The following is a 21,755-nucleotide window of genomic DNA, read 5'->3' on the forward strand; positions in this document are numbered from 1 at the left end:
GCAAGTGACGCGTGGCGTCCATCGGACGACCGGACGCTGAGGGCCAGCGTCCGGTCAGAGCGCGTTTTTGTCCAGTGAAGGGGTATAATGGCTCTATTCCATGGGGCTTCTATTTAAGCCCCATGGCCGGCTGAAGCTCCAACTCTTAACATTTTCATTGACATAGCAACCTTGTGAGCTTAGCCAAAGCCCTTGCACTCATCTCATCATTGATCCATCATCATTGTGAGATTGAGGAGAATTCAAGTGCATTGCTTGAGTGATTGCATCTAGAGGCACTTGGTATTCGTGTTGCGCTGTAGATTTCGCTTGTTACTCTTGGTGGTTGCCACCACCTAGATGGTTGGAGCAGCGGTGGAGGATCGGCACGAGTTGGTGATTGTTCGTGGCCGCCTTCGATGATTGTAAGGGGAGTTGTACCTTCCCCGATGGAGTGCCGAAAGGTAACTCTAGTAAATTGCTCATATCATTGAGTTACCTCACTTGTGGGTCGGTTCTTGCGGTGTCCTATCATGTGGATGAGGTTTGTGAAACACCTCTTAGCCGCCGAACCACCAAGTGTTGGTCGACACAACAGGGACGTAGCGTGTTGGCAAGCACGTGAACCTCGAGAGAAAATCGATTGTCTCTTGTCTTTGGCATTCTCCTGGTGATTGGATATATATTCATCTTGTGATTGGTTCATCCCCTACACGTCGGTATAATCACCCTACTCACTTATTTATATTCTTGCAAACTAGTTGATACAAGCTCTTTAGTATAATTAGAATTGAGAGCTTGCTTTACTATTTACTCTCATCTAGTTGAGCTCTTTAGAGTAGCAAGGTTGAGAGCTCTTAGTGAGTAGTTACATAGCAAGTTTGGGTGCCTAAGTAATCATTACAACTAGAATTGTTGGATAGGTGGCTTGCAACCTTTGTAGAGCTAGAGCAAGTTTGCATTACGCCATTTGTCATACTAATCAAATTGCTCTAGTTGATTTATAGAATTTTAAATAGGCTATTCACCCCCCTCTCTAGCCATATTAGGATCTTTCACTACTGCTCTGCTCCCTGAAAGGATTTATACCATCCGTACTTAAAGTAAACCTTAAGTTTCTTGCGTCATTTACAAACTCCGGGAATTCTCTATCGATTGCTCTCCACTAGGACCCATCAGCAGGGTATCTCAACATATTATCTACCTTATGGTCTTCTTTATGCCATCGCAATAACTTTGTATGGTCTTTGTTTCTGAACAGACGTTTCAAGCGTGGTATTATAGGAGCATACCACATAATCTTGGCAGGGATTTTCTTCGTGGGACGTTCGCCCTCAACATCACCAGGGTCATCTCGCCTGATCTTATACCGCGATGCATGATATACCGGGCATGCATCTAACTTCTCATACTCCTCGCCACGGTAGAGGATGCAGTCATTAGGACATGCATGTATCTTTTGGATTTCTAATCCCAAAGGGCAGACTACCTGTTTTGCTTCATACGTAGTGGCGAGCAATTCGTTATCCTTCAGAAGCATCTTCTTTTGGATTTTTAGTAACTTCCCAAATCCCTTGTCAGAACCATTCTTTGCCTTCCATTGCAGCAATTCCAGTGTGGTACCCAACTTTTTCTGCCCCGCATCACAAGTTGGGTATAGCAATTTCTTGTGATCCTCTAGCATGCGCTCGAACTTGATCTTCTCCTTTTCACTTTCGCATTCTCTTCGTGCGTCACGAATGGCCTGACCAAGATCATCAGCGGGCTCATCTTCTGCCCCTACCTCTTCTTCAGCTTCCCCCATTGCAGTATCATTGAAGGCCCCATATTCAGCAATAATGTCATCATCGTCCCATTGTTCTTCTTCACCTTCTTCCATTACAACCCTAGTTTCTCTGTGCTTCGTCCAACAAATATAGTTTGGCATGAAACCCGACTTCAACAAGTGTGAATAAAGACTCCTTGAGCTAGCATATTCCTTCAAATTCTTACATATGACACATGGACAGCACATGAAACCATCGCGTTTGTTTGCCTCGGCTACACGTAAGAAAGAATGTACGCCCTCAATGAACTCTTGGGAGCGGCGATCAGCATTGTACATCCAATACCGTCTCATCTGCATTACATGACATACATACCATATTAAAACCAAGAACATAATTAGTTAATTACACGACATGTATGCCACCACACAAGGTATTAATTTATGAAAGTCTCGCTACAATGTAGACAATCCCAACTATCACTAAAAAAACTAAAGCTAAAATACACTTTAGCAGCATAAGGATTTCGCAACCAATCCCAACTAAAACAGACAGATCATGCGTTTGTTCAACATCTATGGGCTTCTTCCGCAGGATCACTGCCTTACCAGCCGCCGTAATCGCCTGTGCAAGAGAGTTTTGCACATGTTCAACATACTTTTTCTCCCAGTACCAGCCTGAACATCCAGTGCCATCCCACTAAAATTAAAACAAAAAATTAGAACTTTAATCATAATCATCATGAAAATAAGTATAAATTAACCATAATCATCAAATGCGACAAAATAACTCATATTGTGATCCGGACACTTGTAGAAGATATGGCCCTTGTTGGGACACTCCTTCCTCACCCGGTACTTCATCACAATCTTCTCACACTTGCCGCATGCAATGAGAGGGAGGTCCGGCCTTAGTCGCTTTGTAACCCGATGAGAGGCCGAGGACCCAGAAGCAGTTGCCATCTACTCTCTATACTTATTTTTAATATAATATAAATTTCTCATTTTATAAACAAATAAAATTAAAAAAACTAAAATTCTCTATATCTCTAAAGCATGAAGTGGGCTATGCATGCTAGAAATGAAAGCTCAATACTAGTTTTGAATAACTACTTTAACCTTCCTTCATCCAAATATGCAAACTTTAAAGTCATTTTGAGCTTAAATGGCTTATAAATAAAAAAAAATCTACCATAAAAAACCCATATATATCTAGTCCACAAAATGAAATAAGCTACTGATGAAACATGAGTATAAAGTTGGTAACCTTTAGAACTGATGGAGAAATGGAAGAAATCTTGTGATCACCGGTGATGAGGAAGAAGAGAGGCCGGCGATGAAACAAGAACACTGAGCTCGAAGTGGCTCGGGCTCAGAGAGCAACAAGGGGTATATAGGAGGGGAACTGTAGTCCCGGTTGTATACATAAACCGGGACTAAATGTCCCTTTCTAGTCCCGAACGAAGCCTCCAGACGGGAGTAGACTTTTACTCCCGGTTGGAGATACAAACCAGGAGTAAAAGTGAACCTTTAGTCCCGGTTGGTAGCTGCAACCAAGACTAAAGATCTCCTGCAGCAAAAGCCTACCGCAGTAGCCGTTGGGCAGGGACCTTTAGTCCTGGTTGAAGCTACAAACCAGAACTAAAAGTCTGTCTACTCCATGGGTGCGAAAAATATCGAAACTAAAGTCAAATTTTAAAATGAAATCAAAAGTTGTTTCTCTACTAGTGGTGCGAGAACACACAAACACCAATACAAACCAGACACACCAACTCATGATCGAGACGATACCATGGCTGCATCTGCTTGTCATGTGTTTGACACCGTTACATACACAGATCATTAGCTGCACGTATATATGCCGGGCCTCTCACGTACGTACTCTAGCCAGAAGCGTATGGAGGGATCGAGATCTAGCTCATCTGTCATCTCATGACTGCATTGAGCGGTGCCAAACTTATATACTTCCTCGGTTACTTAATATAAACCATATAGATTTCTAATTTTTTTTTAAAATATAGGTACGTATGAGCTCCCACGTCGATTAGTTTGAAAACCTTCCCATCGTACATAGCACATGCCTCAACCAATCGCTTAGATTTAGAAAGCAATCTGATTGGGAGAGAGAAGATGACCAGATTTTTCTTTTTTTCCTCGGTCTCACATCCTTCCCCAAACCGTGTGTTAATATTGATGCTAAAAACTATATGACTTATATTAAGGAACTGAGGGAGTATTATTATTACTCCATCCTAGTACCATTATCTTTCTTTTTTTAAAAAGAGAGAGAGAGACAGATCCCTTATGAAGGATATGGAATGGAACATAGTAAACGATAGAGAATATGAGTCTCTAGTTATACAGCACATGTGTTAGTGTATTACAAAAGTTTGGATTTTTCTTTGAGCCACCAGTAGAATTACCAAAATTCGCGAAATTTTGAACCCTGCAACTAAACAGTCCCAGTAAGGAAGCGGAGGATGCATGCATGCCTGGTCATTGACCATCATAGCAGAGACCCACAAAGGCAGGCCATGCATGGATTTACAATGTTAATCGAAGGGAAGAAACAAATAATGAAGGCATGTGTCATTGTCTTGGAGCTAGCTAGGTAAGCTTGATTGTGCAATAGGGACGAGCTACTTGCACCAACCAAAGCCAGAAATTAAAAGCTAGAAGATGGAGAGAGAAGCAAGCAATGCAACAATGAGCCCGTGTTCAGTTCCAAAAATAGTTTAAAAAAGTGCTACAGTATCCATCACATCGAATCTTGCGATACGTGCATGGAGCAGTAAATGTAGATGAAAAAAAAACTAAATGCACAGTTTGGTTGAAAATCGCGAGACGAACGTTTTGAGCCTAATTAGTACATGATTAAACACTATTTACCAAATAAAAATAAAATTGCTAAATTTCAACTTTCCCTCCAACTCAACGTAGCCTGAGATGATCAGACGAGCGAGATGGAGATGCATGCAGCCCAGATGCATTTGTTTGGAAATTCAATTGTTCCTAGTACAATAATGCAGGGGAAGCGACTCATCCATGATGCATCAGTCTCTCGGTACAAGAATTATGGAGTCCCTGCTCCTACCCTAGCTAGCTAGAGGCGCCACCAGCAGCAGGCAGGTGACCGATGAATTGAGTGGCCACCATGCATGCTATGGAAATTGGTGGCTGCGACGCTTTCCAAGTGTCCGGCAGCTGCCACGTCGTCAGGGTCCTCCCGTCCTTCATTTCATCACTCCACCAAAACCAAGACACGTCCGCACTTTTGATCGCACGGCACGGCACGGCGCCCACAAAACAGGCACCTTTTCCCAGCTGATGATCCAGATTCATCCACCTGCAGTCGACGACGCTGACAATAAAATATGTATGACAATGAAACACGTGGCCTCGTACTCCCTCGGTCAAAAAAAAAATAAAAACAGTGCTACGCGAAACGTGCTCATCAAACTTTCTCAACTTTTAACTTTGACTAAGTTTGTAAAAAATACGTGTAATATTTATGTCGGTGCAGAAAGTAATCAACTAGTAAATATTTATAGTTTTGTTGTACGTTATGATCGGAGGTGGCCTAGCACTCAATGACACAGAATTTATACTGGTTCAGACAACATACCCTACGTCCAGTCAGGGTCGGTCGGCGACTTCATTCCTGAGCCCAGGTGCTCAAAGTCTGTAGTGGGGGTACAAACGAGAAGAAGGAAGAAGTGGGTGTACAAGAGGTTCGACCGGCTCTGACCGGAAGGGTCATGGTCGGAACTTGGCGGTCCTATGGTTGGGAGCGTTGATGTCGATCTAGTGAGTCTGGGCTTGAAGAAGTCGATCTCCTCTGGTTGGAGGGAGCGCATCCTCTTTTATAGATGAAGAGGATGGCTCTTTACAGGTGAGAGGGAGAGAGTACAGATATTTCTAAGCCTTACTGCCTACGGTGATGAAAACTGGATAATGGTTGAAGCCTCCCAATACTGTCGATGTCGCTGTAGGATGTCAGATGTGCACGGGGGTCGAGATATCTTCTTCAGAAAGGATGGACGCCGGTACCTGCAGAACACTTCTGGATGCCTCGTGGCATGTGAGGAGCTGTGCTATGTTCATCCGGTATGGCAAATCCTAGAGCCCATACCGCAATCGGTGTCCAGAGACATGCAGAGGGGGCTTACCATATGGGAGTTTCTAGCGGCCCCTACAATACTTTGTGTCAGGGTGGCTACTATGCACTGTTCCGTACAGGGTATGGTCCCTGATACAGACCAAGGGTAGGAGGGTAGCCACACCAATAACAAAATGGGGTGGGAGAGCAATCGGGGAAAGCACAAGTTCGCGTCTGGTGCGGGCGGAAATAGATGTGCTCTCATCAATGCCTTCAAGAAGGGAGTGACGTCCACGGACGCCACCATTGATGAACAGAGCACCAAGCTCGTAAGGGCTTTTGCCCCGAGACCTGTCCAACAGATGCAACAGCTCAAATTGGCATTCGCAATAGCAGGAGCTAGAGTCTACAGTGACGCCTCCAGAGAGGGATACAACGATTTGCGCCGTCGTCACCGGCCTGGAGCACTGGAGCAACAGCCAGACAGGGTTTCCACCCGGATTTCATATGCCTAGAGAAGCTTACCCAGAGAGCAACGCTGCAAACCGGACTTGGCGACGACGCTCGGCAGGCGCTGAGGAAGGCGAGCGCGTGCCAGGCCTGACTTGGCCGCCGCCTCCGCGAGCTGGCTGGCCAAGCCAGCCGCCGTAGCCACCCCGGCCGCGCCCCGTCACGTCTTTTAATTTGACGTGCTTGTTTGTATACATGTACCGTGCGTTGTCTCCTCGAGTTTATTTGTATTGAACTCTTTTTTTTTCTTAATGAAATGAAATAATTGCTTGTTTTGTTTGGTCACGCATGCCAGCCAAGTGGCGGCATTGTCTGGTCACACACACACACACACACACACATATATATATATATATATATAGAGAGAGAGAGAGAGAGAGAAAGAGAGAGAGAGAGAGAGAGACGCACACACTATGGAGAGCAGACAGCAGCATGATACATACGATCGATGGGGATCCATCCATCATCCTCGCTAGTAGAATAGCATACGCAATGCCAGCGCGCCACATGCATCTTGTCATGTGGACATATGCATGCAGGCAGCGGTGGAGTGCGAGAACACACAGACACCAATACAAACCAGACACACCAACTCATGATCGAGACGATACCATGGCTGCATCTGCTTGTCATGTGTTTGACACCGTTACATACACAGATCATTAGCTGCACGCATATATGTCGGGCCTCTCACGTACGTACTCTAGCCAGAAGCGTCTGGAGGGATCGAGATCTAGCTCATCTGTCATCTCATGATTGCATTGAGCGGTGCCAAACTTATATATTATTATTACTCCATCCTAGTACCATTATCTTTATTTTTTTTTAAAAGAGAGAGAGACAGAGACAGATCCCTTCTGAAGGATATGGAATGGAACATAGTAAACGATAGAGAATATGAGTCTCTAGTTATATAGCACATGTGTTAGTGTATTACAAAAGTTTGGATTTTTTTTTTCAGCCACCAGTAGAATTACCAAAATTCGCGAAATTTTGAACCCTGAAACTAAACAGTCCCAGTAAGGAAGCGGAGGATGCATGCATGCCTGGTCATTGACCATCCTAGCAGAGACCCACAAAGGCAGGCCATGCATGCATGAATTAACAATGTTAATTGAAGGGAAGAAACAAATAATGAAGGCATGTGTCATTGTCTTGGAGCTAGCTAGGTAAGCTCGATTGTGCAATAGGGATGAGCTACTTGTACCAACCAAAGCCAGAAATTAAAAGCTAGAAGATGGAGAAAGAAGCAAGCAATGCAACAATGAGATGATCACACGATGCATTTGTTTGGAAATTCAATTCTTCCTAGTACAATAATGCAGGGGAAGCGACTCATCCATGGTGCGTCAGTCTCTCTCTCTCAGTACAAGAATTATGGAGTCCCTGCTCCTACACTAGCTAGCTAGAGGCGCCACCAGCAGGCAGGTGACCAATGGATTGAGTGGCCACCATGCATGCTATGGAAATTGGTGGCTGCGACGCTTTCCAAGTGTCCGGCAGCTGCCACGTCGTCAGGGTCCTCCCGTCCTTCATTTCTTCACTCCATCAAAACCAAGACACGTCCGCACTTTTGATCGCACGGCACGGCACGGCGCCCACACAACAGGCACCTTTTCCCAGCTGATGATCCAGATTCATCCACTTGGAGTCCACGACGCTGACAATATAATCTGTATGACACTGCAACACGTGGCCACGTACTCCCTCCGTCCAAAAAAAAAAAACTGTCGCTACGTGAATCGTGTTGGTCAAACTTTCTCAACTTGATTAGATTTATATAAAATACGTATAATATTTATATAACCAAATAAGTTTATTATGAAAGTATATTCAATGATCTATCTAATGATACTAATTAAATAATATAATTATTAATATTTTGTTAAATATATTTGATCAAATTAAAAATTGTTGACTTTTTAAAAGCGAGAATGACTCTTTTTTATGGTAGGAGGAGGAAGTACTCCGTATATACACTTCCATCCGTCAGTCGGTCACATGCGACGATAGGCTGCTACTGCTACTATTGAGATTACACATCTTCCGGTTATAAATCCATCAGCTAGCGTACCAACATTCTAGTTTTATCTTTAAGTTAAACTATCTTAAATTTAACTATTTTTTTTAAAAAATACACCTGTATTTACATTACTCTCTCCATTAAATTACAAGACGTTTTGACCTTTCTATATACATTCTTTTGCTATGCACTTAGATACCAATCACCCATGACCATTTGTATGGTTATTTAGTGTTTCTATAAACACCAGTGACCATCACAGCAACAACAAGGGAGACATATTTGTTCCTTCACTTGTTACCAAATATCGAACATTTAGAGCCAATATGCACTTGGGTTAAATATACTTAGTTCTGTGATCAGCGATGAATCACTTGTGACACTATTGGGCTTCCGAATAATTGATTTCAGTAAATTAAATCAAAGCACATGTCCAATTTAATTGTCCTTCCACGCGCAGCTAGTGATCAAACAACTCCCCACGGCAACGCACAGGCTACTACAATGTTAATAATCTTCTTTATGACCATATTCAAAATCACTAGTATAGTCACACTTTGTGCAGGCGGCCAAATTTTTTTTTGGCGGCATCCTCTCAACTCGCCACTCACCCCACCAAACCTTTCATAATTCTAATTGGTCACCTCGCTAGCGACTCCTCGCACTCGTCACCGGCATCACCCAACCGGTCGGTGGTGTCCTTGCCACTCCTCAACTCGCTGCCACCATCCGCTCTCCTCTCTTTCTAAAGCCATCGGCCATGAAGGCCCCACCTCCTTGAAAATCTAAAACCATAACCCCAAATCACATCACCTCCTACTCCTCCACCACCACCGTCACAGCCCACCACAACCTCGCCATGACCTTGCCGCTGGCTACCCCGTCCCCTGCCCATCCCGGCCCCCTCCTCCTCCTAATTTTGGTGACGCCGTCACACATAAGTCGCTTGCGGTAGCGATGCATACACGCCAAATAAAGATCTTGGCCACGGCCCAACTGGTGGTTGCTTTTTGTTTCCAAGGGCCATGTTTGCTTGAACTTATCAGTCGGCTTATTAGCTAGAATCTACAGTATTTTTTTCTCATAACAAAACAGCTTCAGCCGACTTATTAGCCGACTTTAATACCAGCCGAACAGTGCACACCGCGCGGTGTCATCTCCAATCATGTAGTATTACTGTGTTGCTACTCGGCCAAATTAAAGACACGTCTTCATGCACGCTCATTGATGGCAATATTATCGATGATGCTGACGACGCTGATAATCATGCAGCAACTGTGGTCATAAACGCTTTGCTTGCAGTGCCACTCCTCCCCCGTTCCATTATTCCGTCACATGCTAGTCTGAAAACATGTCAACTTGATATATTATTACTGGGTAAGTACATGCGACGGGACGCGTTGAAAAAACATACGGCCCTGAAATTTAACTTATGCAAATTTATTGCAAGAGAAAAACATTGTTCGTTCACTGAAAAGTACTGCTGAAGTTAAAGAGTTCAAGCGAACAGGGCAAGTGTAACTTTGTTTAGTTGGGAAAAGAGTGGGGTACAAATACAACTGGGCCATCTTACTCCCTCCGTGCACAAAAGAATGCAATTATCATATTTCGAGAAGTTAAACAGTTCCAACTTTGACTAAAATTATATGAAAATGTAGTAACACCCATGAGACAAAATAAATATCATTAGATTAGTTATAGAATATATTTTCATAATAAATTTATTTCAAGACATAAATACTAATACTATTTACTGTAAACTTGTTCAACGTTGGGCTACCTTGACTGACACGTTTTCCATAATTACATTCTTTTCTGGACAAATGGAGTATCGTCAACCAGAATTCTTAGTCACTATTAGGATTGGTCCGGTGAAAACAAACTTAATTAAGATTGTTTTTATATAATAAATAACAAAAAAGAGAGAGAGAGAAAAAAACATCAGTGTTGTATTATTGTCCGGCGTGCAAGTGATGACATAAGTTTCTTGCTCTAGAATCTCTAGGGGGGACTTAGTTGGATAGATGAACAAACAACAAGAAGAAGAGGGAAAAAACCATTATCGTGCGCGGTCCATCTTCGATGAACGAAGAACGACGTCAACATCGGCCGATCAGCGTCGCCGCCTCCAATTATGCTGGCGATTTCACAATCACGCCACGTGTTAGCTTGTCAATCGCCTTCGTCATTTTTGTCCGCTTTTTCATTCGTCCTGTGGCGTTAATTGATGGATCGAAGAAGCTCTGTCCGATTAGCTCATGTCGTCTGCAAACTCCACGTGGATCATGATTTCAGCTTAATAAATAATAATACTGGTCGAGCTAATCCGATCGAGTTTTCTCAACCTCAAACGTTTGCCACTTCTCCTTGCTCTAGTATATATAATAATATATATATAACTGCCCCAATGCAAACAAACGGAAAATTGAGGCCAGGGCCAGCGATCGAGACCGAGAGAGCTCTCAGCTCCAACTCGGCATGGGGCATGCCGTGCATTATTGTTGCCATGTCAGCAATTGCAAAAAGCGACAGACAGTGCGTCCGATCCGGGCCCCTCCAATAATTCGGTGAATCGAACAAGATGCACGCAGAATCCAATCCCTCGTGTGTTCCTTCTCGCAATTGCCCTTGCCTTGCCAGCTTGCCTGCTTGGCAATGCGCCATTGCCACAACTCCGATCATCGACATGACCTGCGAGCTCATACACTCAGCTCAACGACCCTTTTCTGACCAAATACATAATATATAATATATAGCCTGCATTTCAGAGTTTTACTTATATGTTCAGATGCGTCGTAAGCACGTGTCATTAGATCACTGATGACTGGATTTCCCTTCTCTTTGACACCTTCCATTGCTTGCGTGGCATGCTCAGCTGAGGAGTCAGAAGGTCAGGTCAGGAGAGCCATGAGTGTGATCTCCAATAATTACATTTGTTTAAGCACCTAACCGCCAATAATTCTCGGGGATTGATTGAGCGACCCCTGCCCTGCCCGCCAATAATTCACTTGTTTAGCTAGCTAGGATTCCTTCGCCGGATCGTGAGTGCAAACTGCAAACCCAACATTATTTACTAATACTGTATATTATATTCAGGCAATCATTTGCACAAGAAAACAACAGCACCAGCTAGGCTAGCGCGCGCTCTCTGTATCTCTCTGCTGACTGTGAACAGCGTAAATCTGTAGCACATGAATGGCGCAAGCAATGAGCATCACAAAAGCCAAATACAAATACAAGAAACTAGCTGGTGGATGAAATAAAACATTGCATTCCTGTCTGTCACAGCAACTGTGGACAAGTGGTGGATCTCGACAGTTCTTTCTGAGGTTCTGTCCACATTCATGCATGTTCTTTCAACCAAGCCATCTCTGTAATTGGAATCACCGTTTCTCCATTTAAGATTCTGAGGCTTAGGAAACTCACTCACCAGAAACAAGCCCTCTGTTGGGATTTAGCCAAGTTTTATATGTGCACATATAACCATGGATTTACTTTTTTTGTTCCCTCAACCAAGCGGCAAAGAGAACCTACGTACCTGAGATAGATTGGTCACTGTTCATTTTTGCAGAGCAAGCAGTAATACCGTATTCTGAAAATCAAACTGGAAAGAGGGAGAAGGATTATGACCACACAATTTAGTTGTGGTTTCGCTCAATTCAGCTTACACTCTTCATGGAGGCCCAACTCCTTTTGGGTTCCACCAGCCCCAATTTACGAATGGCACTGGGCCAGGCCCAACGGGGCCTGTCACCCGATTCAACAACGGCGGCCTCATAAACCCAGCCCACACGCAGATTGACATGTTCTTTTTAAGACGTCATACATCTGTGTAGTACAGCAAATATTTCAAGCAAATCCAAGGATGCCAAAATTAAGGTATAGGACTGAAAAATAGTACTTCCTCTGTTCCATACTGTAAGTCCTTTTGATATTTCTAGATACATAGGTTTACTATGTATATATAGCTATATAACAAAAGCCATGTATCTAGAAAAAAACCAAAACAACTTATAATTTGGAACGGAGAGGGTACTATTTATCCCAAGCACAGAACGCTCAAATATTAGCAAAAGCAGCAGGTCAGAGGCACCATATCACATTGATCAACAGATGCCAATTTATTAGAGTTTCACCACCCATGATGGATGAATCAGTTTACAAACACACACGTCTGGGACATCTGGGAACAGGGAAATACCTAGTCCAAACATAACATGGATCATACTGCTATGACGACATTACAAGGAACAACATTCTAGGAATACAACATCACAAAGTTCAACTAGCAAACATCTGAACAGGGGAGTCCTCAGCAGCAGCACAAACTCTAGTCCGCATGACATACAACTACAAACATGTCATCACTGATGCACTTCACTTGCCCTCCTCCACAATTCTGACGACATTCTTAACACCATCCCTCATCTCCTTTGGGATGGCTCCGCCTTCTGGGAGATCAAACTTCCTGCGGCTCAGCGTCCTCGGCTTCCCTGGTAGCTGAGGGTCCACGATCTCCAGCATTCCCTCAAGTTCCTCAAGCATGGATCTCTTTGTGTTGCGAACCATGTAGTCTGGTCCCTGTTAAGCACAATGATTGACAAATGAAACAGGGTCATAAGGGGATTGGCTCATCAAATTGTTGCCTGTTGCAAATTATTTGGATCAACAGAGGAACATGGTCTTTGATAAGAGATCATTAAAGAGTTTCGAGCCCATAGAGAGCGATGTAATTTCAGTTATACAGTCCATACTGTAATATAGGAGGTTCTTTCCAGCTGTGTCTTAAGGTTGTTATCCACCGCATAAATCGACAGCTTAGGTAAAGGTGCATGGAATTGTGAGGTGGCTCCAATAGTGGCTAGAAAAACCAATGCTTGACATTAAAATTGATGAAGTGAAAAAATGGGTGGCTAGAAAAACCAATGCTTGACATTAAAATTGACGCAGTGAAAAAATGGGTAACACGGTAGCAACTAACGCCATAACACTTAACTCTTATCACCAATCCTCCTAAATAGATCACCATGGGATACTAGGGAGAGCAAATTTAATTGTCTGGGAACTAATTATTCATGCCTGACGAAGACAGTCATAGCATATATCATTTACACCAATGATCTGTGAAAATGAGAAGCAACTCTATTACATGTTCCATATTTTTTAGGCAATGCACATGTTTGATATAAGAAATCCTAGTGATAACGCCGCAGAGCATGTCAACATCTCTAATGTCCGGGATGGCATCAGTAACAACTATCAAGGTAATTTCTAGTACTCTAAACAACATTGCATAGTACTGAGTGCTGACAGATTCTGGTTTGAATAATCATAATAAACAGTACAGCAGTTGCCATTTGTTGAAATCACAACTGCGCATGCTGAATTTATGCAGAATGCAAGTCTAATATTTGGCGTTAACTCACGAAGTAGCATCAAACAGATTGAGAATTTACCTCAAGGGCATCAACTGTCAGTAGCAGGACAATGATCTTCTCAGCAAACCTCTGGCGCTCTTCAGTGTCATGTGCAATGCGGCGGCGGTATGAGATGTTGTAGAAGAATGACCTGATCTCCTTGAGCTTGGCTTTTGCAACCGTGAGATCGCGAAGACAACGGAGCACTTGGGAGCGATGGGCCAGGTGCGCCCTGTAGTTCATCTGGATGAGCAGTGCGGCATCCTGTGGGGAAAGTTCCTTCCTCTTGCCCTTGCAGTGGTTCATTTCAAAAGCCTTGGCAGAAGAGCATGATGTCAGTACTCAGTACAGGTGTGAACAATTTCAATTCAGTGTAGTTTGCAGCTAAATCTCAGTATCAGCCTTGCCCTTAAGAAAGAATGCAATGTTAAAGACGGTCTCAAAAGGACATTGACACCTCAATAACACTAACTAACCTCACCAGTCACCACCCAAAATCCAAGTTTTCCATGGACGGGTTAGCAAGTGAAGCTAGACAGATTGGAAATGGCATGTCACATTTGCCACAGATCTAACCGAGCTCGAAACCTAGCAGCAGGAACTGGGCACCTAAAATTTAAACTGAAACGTTTTGTGCACAACATTTGACCAAATCCAGCCCAAACTATAGTAGAGCACAAAGATCTCATCTGACCTTTCTGATGGCGACGCATCCGGCAGTGTTGTCCTCGATCTCGACGATCTCCACATTGCCCTTCTTCGTTTTCTGCTGCTTGTCCTCCTTGACTTTCTTCTTAACGTCAGTGGGCTTCTTCTCGTTGTCGTCATGTTCGCCGTAGGTCTCCTCGACGGAGTAGGAGTTGGACCAAGGCTCGAGGCAGCCCTTGCCCTTGATCTCCTTGGCCCACTTGACCTTGGTGGCGCCGGCGGCGGACGCCTTGGACTCCCACTTCCACTTGCGGTCGAATCCGTCGTGGTGGGGCGTCCTGAGCTCGGCCTCCCACTTGAGGTTCCTGCCGCCGGCGGGCCTGTCCTCGGCGGCGTAGGTGTACTTGCGGCGGGGCGGGGCGGGGGTGAGGGCGAGCGCGCGCTCGAGGGCGGAGATGCGCTGGCCGAGCGCGTCGAGGAGGAAGGGGTCGAAGCCGTCGAAGGCCGGGCACCGGGGAGCGGCGGCGTGGGGCGGCAGGAGGAGGTCGAGGTCGAAGGTGTCGATCAGGGAGGGGGAGGTGAAGCCGAGCGGGCAGGAGGTCGGGTAGAAGGGGTGGTCGTCGAGGAGGAAGCGGTGGTGGGCGGAGGCGGAGATGTAGGGGCAGGACGAGGTGGTGGTGGTAGGGAAGGAGAAGGATGGGAAGAAGGGGTCGTCGTCGACGGCGTGGAGGCGCTGGAAGTAGCGATCGTGGCTCATGGTGGCGGTGGATGCGGAGGGAGTTCGGACTGAGGAGTGGAGCCGCGGCGGCTAGGACATGCCGAGGGGGAAGAGATGATGGCCTCTTGTTAGTGTGGCCGCCATGGCCATGATGTGAAGATGAAGCGCAGGACGACTGGCTGCCTGAGATCCGGCACGGCGCCGCGCACAAGATCCGACCGTGAAACACGGCCACGCCACCTACTGGCTACTCCTGCAAAGCAAACAGGGAATGTGGGGGAATCTCTATGCTCTTGCTTGTGGACACCGCATCGGGATTCGAGATGGCAGCCATGTGAGCGGCATGCTTGCTTTCCGGTCTCGTCTGGTTCCTGCGGCTGCGGCTCACGTGTTCACACCCAGACCCGGGCACCCGGCCAGGCCAGGCAGACAGCACGAGATCCTCAATCCTCATCCTACCTCACCGGGACCCACCGGCCCATGGCGGCGGGCGGCCATTGCCGAGCAACGGGCATGGCCAGCCAGGAAACAGAGGCCGTCACGCTCTGTGTTGAAGAAGAAGAGAAAGCAGAGCGTGGCAACTTCCCAATTGGACGGTGGGCCTCCATCTGCCCCAACTTTTCAGCCCCGGCCTAGCATGCATGCGTGTACGGGCCGGGCCTCCATGTGCCCCCCAACTTTTCAGTCCCGGCCTAGCATGCAGGCGTCTACGGGCCTCCTCTCCGACCCTCCTGCAGGCATCGCGGCCCACATATCTGAGCCAAGAAGCCGGCCTGCTCCACGTCTTCTGAAAGCCCTGACCTAGACTGAGTTGCAGATTTTTCTTTTCCTTTTCATAAAAACAAGGAAATTAGGGAGTTCATGGATTTGTCCACTGGTTGAACGTTGAAACGTCAGAGGATAGAGATACGCAGCATTGAACACGTCGAACTTTTGGAGTCACCTAAACACGAAATGCAGGGCGTGCCAAAAAAAATAAATAAATCATGAGCAGATCAGTGAGGAACATATACCATTTTAGCAGCAACCTCCATTAAAACTGTTCCACAACCCACAACTCACAGCATCTTTTCCAACGCCACAGAAACACCATTAGCCTATTTATCTACCCTGGAGGCACCTTTGATCCTTTCTGTAACCGTGCTCGTTGTTTTTCCAGCACGGGAGCTTTTAGTGTGACTTCCTCCGTTGGCCTTGATACTCATGCCAATGTTTGTATCGTCCCCCACTTGTGTGTTATGTTTTTTTTATGTCCTGCGAGGATATTCACCATCCCCGTATTAAATTATAGGCGTATCACAATCATAGGGAAAAATTATATTAAGAAGAAAGTGTGAAATTGATCATAATTACGAGTGATGGAGCAGACTTAATTGCATCAGTGCCAAAATCAAACAAAACTGATCCTTTACTCGATGTCATGGCATATTCCGACACGGACTGGACGGGGTGCCCGGACACCCGTAGTTCAACGTTGGGCTTCTGTGTCTTCTTGGGCGATGCACTGGTCTCTTGGTCATCCAAGCGACAACCGACGGTCTCCCGCTCCAGCGCCGAAGTTGAATACCGCGCCGTCGCCAATGCCGCTGCTGAGTGTAATGGCTCCGGCAGCTCCTCGGTGAACTGCGCTACGCACGTTGACAAGGCCACGGTCGTCTACTGTGACAATGTTTCCGCTGTCTACAGTCCTAGAACCCGGTGCACCACAAGCGGACCAAGCACATCGAGCTGGACATTCATTTTGTTCGCGAGCGCATTCAGCTGGGTGATCTCCGCGTTCTGCACGTGCCCACCGGAGAACAGTACGTCACGTGATGACGAACAGGCTACCTACCTCGACGTTTGAAGCTTTCCGTTCCAGTCTGTGCGTCGTACCCACATCGTCGTGACGACCCCACACACTACGGGGGGTGTTGTAACCTACAGTTTTGTACGGTCTAGATTAGCGCTGGTCACCGCGGCGGCGCGATGTCTCCCACGATGTAACTCATAGTGAAAATCCGCTCTTACAAGGGTGGGAGTGGGATCGATTTGGATGAGATGAAAATGCAGCTTCTCTCAGCTCCATGTCATAGTTTACTATGACAAATTGTTTTACCAAATATTTTTTATTAAAAAAGCTTCAACTCTATTAGTGTAGCTGCTCGTAGAGCTAAAGTAAAAAAAAAAAACCGTTTCATTAGTGAAGCAAGTTGTTTTACCAAATATTTTTTATTAAAACAACTTCAACTCTATTAGTGTAGCTGCTCGTAGAGCTAAAGTAAAAAAAAATCTGCTTCATTAGTGAAGCAAAGCTGTAACAAAACAGGACCGGCCCTAATATCACTACTATGACAAAGGTATGTTTGACAATTTGGTCCATCTTTAAAAATAGGTACAACATAGTAAAATTCATAACTTTTCCAAATCAAATTGACTAAAGACAAACTTTATATCAAAGTTGTAGTAATCGAAAAGATTTACAACTTTGTAGTTGATGACTTTTTCATTTAAAACCATTTAATGCCTTATTTTCAGTTCTCATAATCATAATTTGAATTTTGACATTTTAATTTTTTTCAAATGACCTTGAACGGAGAAACGGCTTAAATCAATGCCATAGTACTCGAAGGGATTGGTAACTTTGTAGTTGGCTACTTTCTTTATTTGAACTCATTTAGTACCTAGAATTACCAAGAAATTTTGTTTCATCATTTTAAAACTTTTTAAAGTACCTCATATGGAGAAACAATCTAATTAAACCAAAGTTGTAATACTCGAAGAGCTCTAATACTTTTCAATTCAAAATTCTTTTATTAAAATTCATTTAGGGTCTGAATATGCATTGCAACATTCATGAAAGTGAATACAAAATAAATGTATCCACCACTTAATCACAAGTGACTTTGTGGCATGGTAATAAGGAAGCACCAACAGAAGCTTGAGGTCGTGAGTTTGATCCCATGGGCGTATGCATGCGTATTTCAACGTGAAAAATCTTGTGTCCTGTGGTTTGCAATTTTTTTTAAAAAAAAATATTATGTTTTTTTCTCCGATTTACAAATTCTAGAAAACGAATCATATATAGAGACGGCTCCTCTAGAATTCAATCTCTAGAGGCGGGCTGGGATTCGGTCCACCTTTAGAAATCGATTTCTAGAGACGAGCATTTTATTTAGGATGCCTTCAGCTGAGCTTCCAAATCTGTTGGTGAAAAATCTTGTGTCCCTGTGGCTTGCAATTTTTTTAAAAAAATTTTGCTGTTTTTTTCTCCGATTTACAAATTCTAGAAAACAAATCATATATAGAGACGGCTTAGATTCAGCCCGCCTCTAGAAATCAATGTCTAGAGACGGGCTGGGATTCGGTCCACTTTTAGAAATCGATTTCTAGAGACGAGCATTCAGATTTATGGTGCCTTCAGCTAGGCTTCCAAATCTGTTGTGACTTCTCAAAAAGCCAAAAGCCAACCAAAAGGCACTGGTCAGAGTTGTGGCTTTCAACAAAAGCAGCTTTCATGCACGTAGCTGAAAACCCACATTTACTCTCGAATTGCTTCCACTGGCTTTGGGAGCGAGACGTTTGTTAAAATTACCCGCTTGCCACTGGTTATACACATGAGCATACAAGTTCGTTCTTTTCCCAAATCAAGCGAGCGCGAGCTCCTTCTCCCCCGTCCTCTCCTGCTCCACCATCCTCTCTTCCACCCTGGGGCTAGGGTTCTAGGTCAGCGGGCGCTGGAGGGTGCCCATGGCTTCCCTCCACCCCTCCTCTCGTCCTCTGCTACAGGGGGAGGCCCGTGACTACCTTCTCCGCTCGCGGCTGATGAGCTCACGACGGCAGGGGGAGGCCTTGGCGGACGAGCTCACGGACCCTCATTGTGCGGATCAACGATGGCCTGAGGAAGAAGAAAATGTGCAAAAAAAGGGTGAATATGTATAGAGAGATTGACATGTGGAGTCGTAGAGGGCATGTGGGGCCACTGATATAGTAGTGTCTATCGGTTTCAAAGTTGTTTCAAACGAATGGTTTTTTTCTTTCTCACAGCCTATAGCTCATAACAACTGTTCCACGGCCCACAGCTCATAACATCTTTTCCACGGCCACAGAAACACTATTAGCCTATTCATCTACTCTGGAGGCACCTTTGATCCTTTCTATAACAGTGCTCGTTGTTTTTCTAGCATGGGAGCTTTTAGTGCGACTTCCTCCGTTGGCCTCGATACTCATGCCAATGTTTGTATCGTCCCCCACTTGTGTGTTATGTTTTTTATGTCCTTGCATGATATTCACCATCCCCATGTTAAATTATAGGCGTATCACAATCATGGGGAAACATTATATTTCAATAAGAAAAAGTGTGAAATTGATCATAATTATGAGTGATGGAGCAGACTTAATTGCATCAGTGCCAAAATCAAACAAAACTGATCCTTCCTTGCAAAAAGAAATTGAGGATAATGTTATCGTCTATGTGTTACGATGAAACAAACCAAATGCAAAATTAATACTAACTGAGAGCATCTTTAGCAGGAGCCTTCAAATTAGTGCCCCTACTTTTGATTTGAGGACTCTCCTTATATTTGAGGGCCTGGTTTTTGTCTCTGCTCTAGCAGGAGCCGTTAAATTCTTTTAATAGTCACTGACAATTCGGATCCACTTGTCATCTTTAATGCTCTACCAGCTGAGCTATCACAACACAAATGGAAGGAAACTGTCGTTTCGGAGCCTGACATAGAGCCCAGAAATGGGTGTGGGAGGGAGGATTTGGATGTCCATTCAAATAAGCTTGGCATAGAGCACCCAGAAATGGGTGCGGGACGGAGTATTTGGGTGTCCACCCAAGTTTAAAGGCTCTAATTGGTGTCCTGCTGCACCTCTATTTTTGACTAGCCACCCATATTTAGCTACGGGCTCAAGTAGAGGTCATGCTGGAATTGTTGTAACGCAACTGGAAAACACATAGTTTTATCAAGTTACAAGGTAGGCATACATACAGATTCAAAATACAATGGTGTCAAGACTTGCATTGAGAGCTAGCAAATGATTACATCGCACGATAGATGAACCAAATGCTTCCTCCATGCATAATTTTACAGCACAAAATAAAAATCTTATTTGGTCGCCTGTATATAATTAACAAGCGGCATTAATAATGAACTCCTCCCTTCCCCTTCGTCGTCCCAAAACAATAATATATGATCAGATCAGCTATAGTTTGAGCCTAGAGGCCGAGGAGCCGAGTGTTCTCCCAGAGCGTCTTGGCGGAGCGGCGGAGCCTCCTGGTCTCCTCGTCGGTGAGCTCCATATCGGCGACGCCGAGGACGCCGGCGCGGCCGAGCCTGGCAGGCAGGCTGAGGAACACCTCGTGGTCGTCGGGGATGCCATGGAACCCCGCGGCGAGCACGGACACGGGGTGGATGCGGCGCTGGTCACGGAGGAGCGACGACACGAGGTTGGCCACGGAGTAGCCGATGGCCCACGACGTGTATCCCTTGAGCCCGATGACCTCGTAGGCGCTGTCGACGACGGCGCGGCGGATGCCCTCCAGCGCCTCCTCGCCGAAGCTGCTGTGGCTCTCCTGCAGCGACTTGAGGACCGGCATCCCGGCCACGCCCAACGTCGACCACACCGCCACTGAGCTGTCGCCGTGCTCGCCCACCATGTACGCGTTCACGTCCTGCGCGTTCACGTCCAGGTGCTCCGCCAGGAGGAACCGGAACCTGGACGAGTCCAGGTTGGTTCCCGACCCGATGACGCGGCTCACGGGGAACCCCGACAGCTTCCAGGCCACGTAGGTGAGCACGTCCACGGGGTTGGAGACGATCAGCAGGATGGCGTCGGGCGAGTGCTCCGCTAGCGCCGGCACGATCTTGCGGAACAGCGCCACGTTCCGCTGGAGGAGATTGAGCCTCGTCTCCCCCGGGATCTGCCGCGCCCCGGCCGTCACGATGGCGAGGTCGGAGCCCCTGGTGACGGACATGTCGGTGTCGGAGACCAGGCGCGTCCGCGGAAGGAACGCCGCCGCGTGCTGCAGGTCCAGCATCTCCCCGCGGAGCTTGTCCGGGAGCGCGTCCACCAGCGCGATCTCGTCGGCGAGGTCACGGGTGAGGATGGTCTGCGCGATGGCCATGCCCACGTTGCCAGCGCCGATGACAGACACCTTGGTCAGCCTCCGCCGGTGGTGCGACGTCGGCGTGGAGTCCATTCCGTCGGTCACCGGGCGGAAGAAGCCCGCGGAGGCGCCGTTGGCGTCGAAGCCCAGCTCGGAGAGTGACGTGGCCTTCTTCATCTTGCTGACTTGCTTTGCCTGCTGACGCTGCTGCTGCTAGCCCTGCTACTTGGAGGGAGCAACGGGAAGTATTTGTGGGTGTTTAGGGAGCCTTGGTTGTTTGCTGATCGATGCTGTGTGGTGAGATGATAAGGGCTGCTATTTATAAGCTACTAGCTAGTAGGTTAACTAGGAGCTAGGTAGCTAAACGCCTAATAAGCCCCCTGAAACTGAAACCAACCGGTTTCAGCTTAACTCTGCGTCTTTTTCGATCGATCTTTCTGAAAGAAAAAACCTTTTTGAAAAAGGAAATGATACTAGCTTGACTTTATTATGTATAGATATA

At 45.8% G+C, this 21,755-nt stretch overlaps 2 protein-coding genes and 1 long non-coding RNA gene across 3 annotated transcripts; all 3 read right to left on the reverse strand.

The window, feature by feature from the left end:
• Positions 1–4,628: 4,628 nt before the first annotated feature.
• On the reverse strand, positions 4,629–6,979 carry LOC136462395 (uncharacterized). The gene is made up of 2 exons (XR_010760709.1): positions 5,370–6,979; positions 4,629–5,090 (listed from the first exon to the last, which is right to left on the reverse strand). It is a non-coding gene; the product is annotated as an uncharacterized lncRNA (long non-coding RNA).
• Positions 6,980–12,482: 5,503 nt separating this feature from the next.
• On the reverse strand, positions 12,483–15,685 carry LOC136462396 (BAG family molecular chaperone regulator 7-like). The gene is made up of 3 exons (XM_066461499.1): positions 14,488–15,685; positions 13,833–14,108; positions 12,483–12,957 (listed from the first exon to the last, which is right to left on the reverse strand). Exons 1-3 carry the CDS (start codon positions 15,196–15,198, stop codon positions 12,754–12,756), a joined length of 1,191 nt encoding a protein of 396 aa, XP_066317596.1. The 5' UTR covers positions 15,199–15,685; the 3' UTR covers positions 12,483–12,753.
• Positions 15,686–20,120: 4,435 nt separating this feature from the next.
• LOC136462397 (L-lactate dehydrogenase A-like) lies at positions 20,121–21,526 on the reverse strand. Its single transcript, XM_066461500.1, has one exon. The coding sequence runs from the start codon at positions 21,428–21,430 to the stop codon at positions 20,363–20,365; it is 1,068 nt and encodes a 355-aa protein (XP_066317597.1). The 5' UTR covers positions 21,431–21,526; the 3' UTR covers positions 20,121–20,362.
• Between the last annotated feature and the right edge of the window lie 229 nt (positions 21,527–21,755).

Source organism: Miscanthus floridulus, chromosome 7, assembly GCF_019320115.1.
Source record: "Miscanthus floridulus cultivar M001 chromosome 7, ASM1932011v1, whole genome shotgun sequence".
Taxonomy (NCBI): Eukaryota; Viridiplantae; Streptophyta; class Magnoliopsida; order Poales; family Poaceae; genus Miscanthus; species Miscanthus floridulus.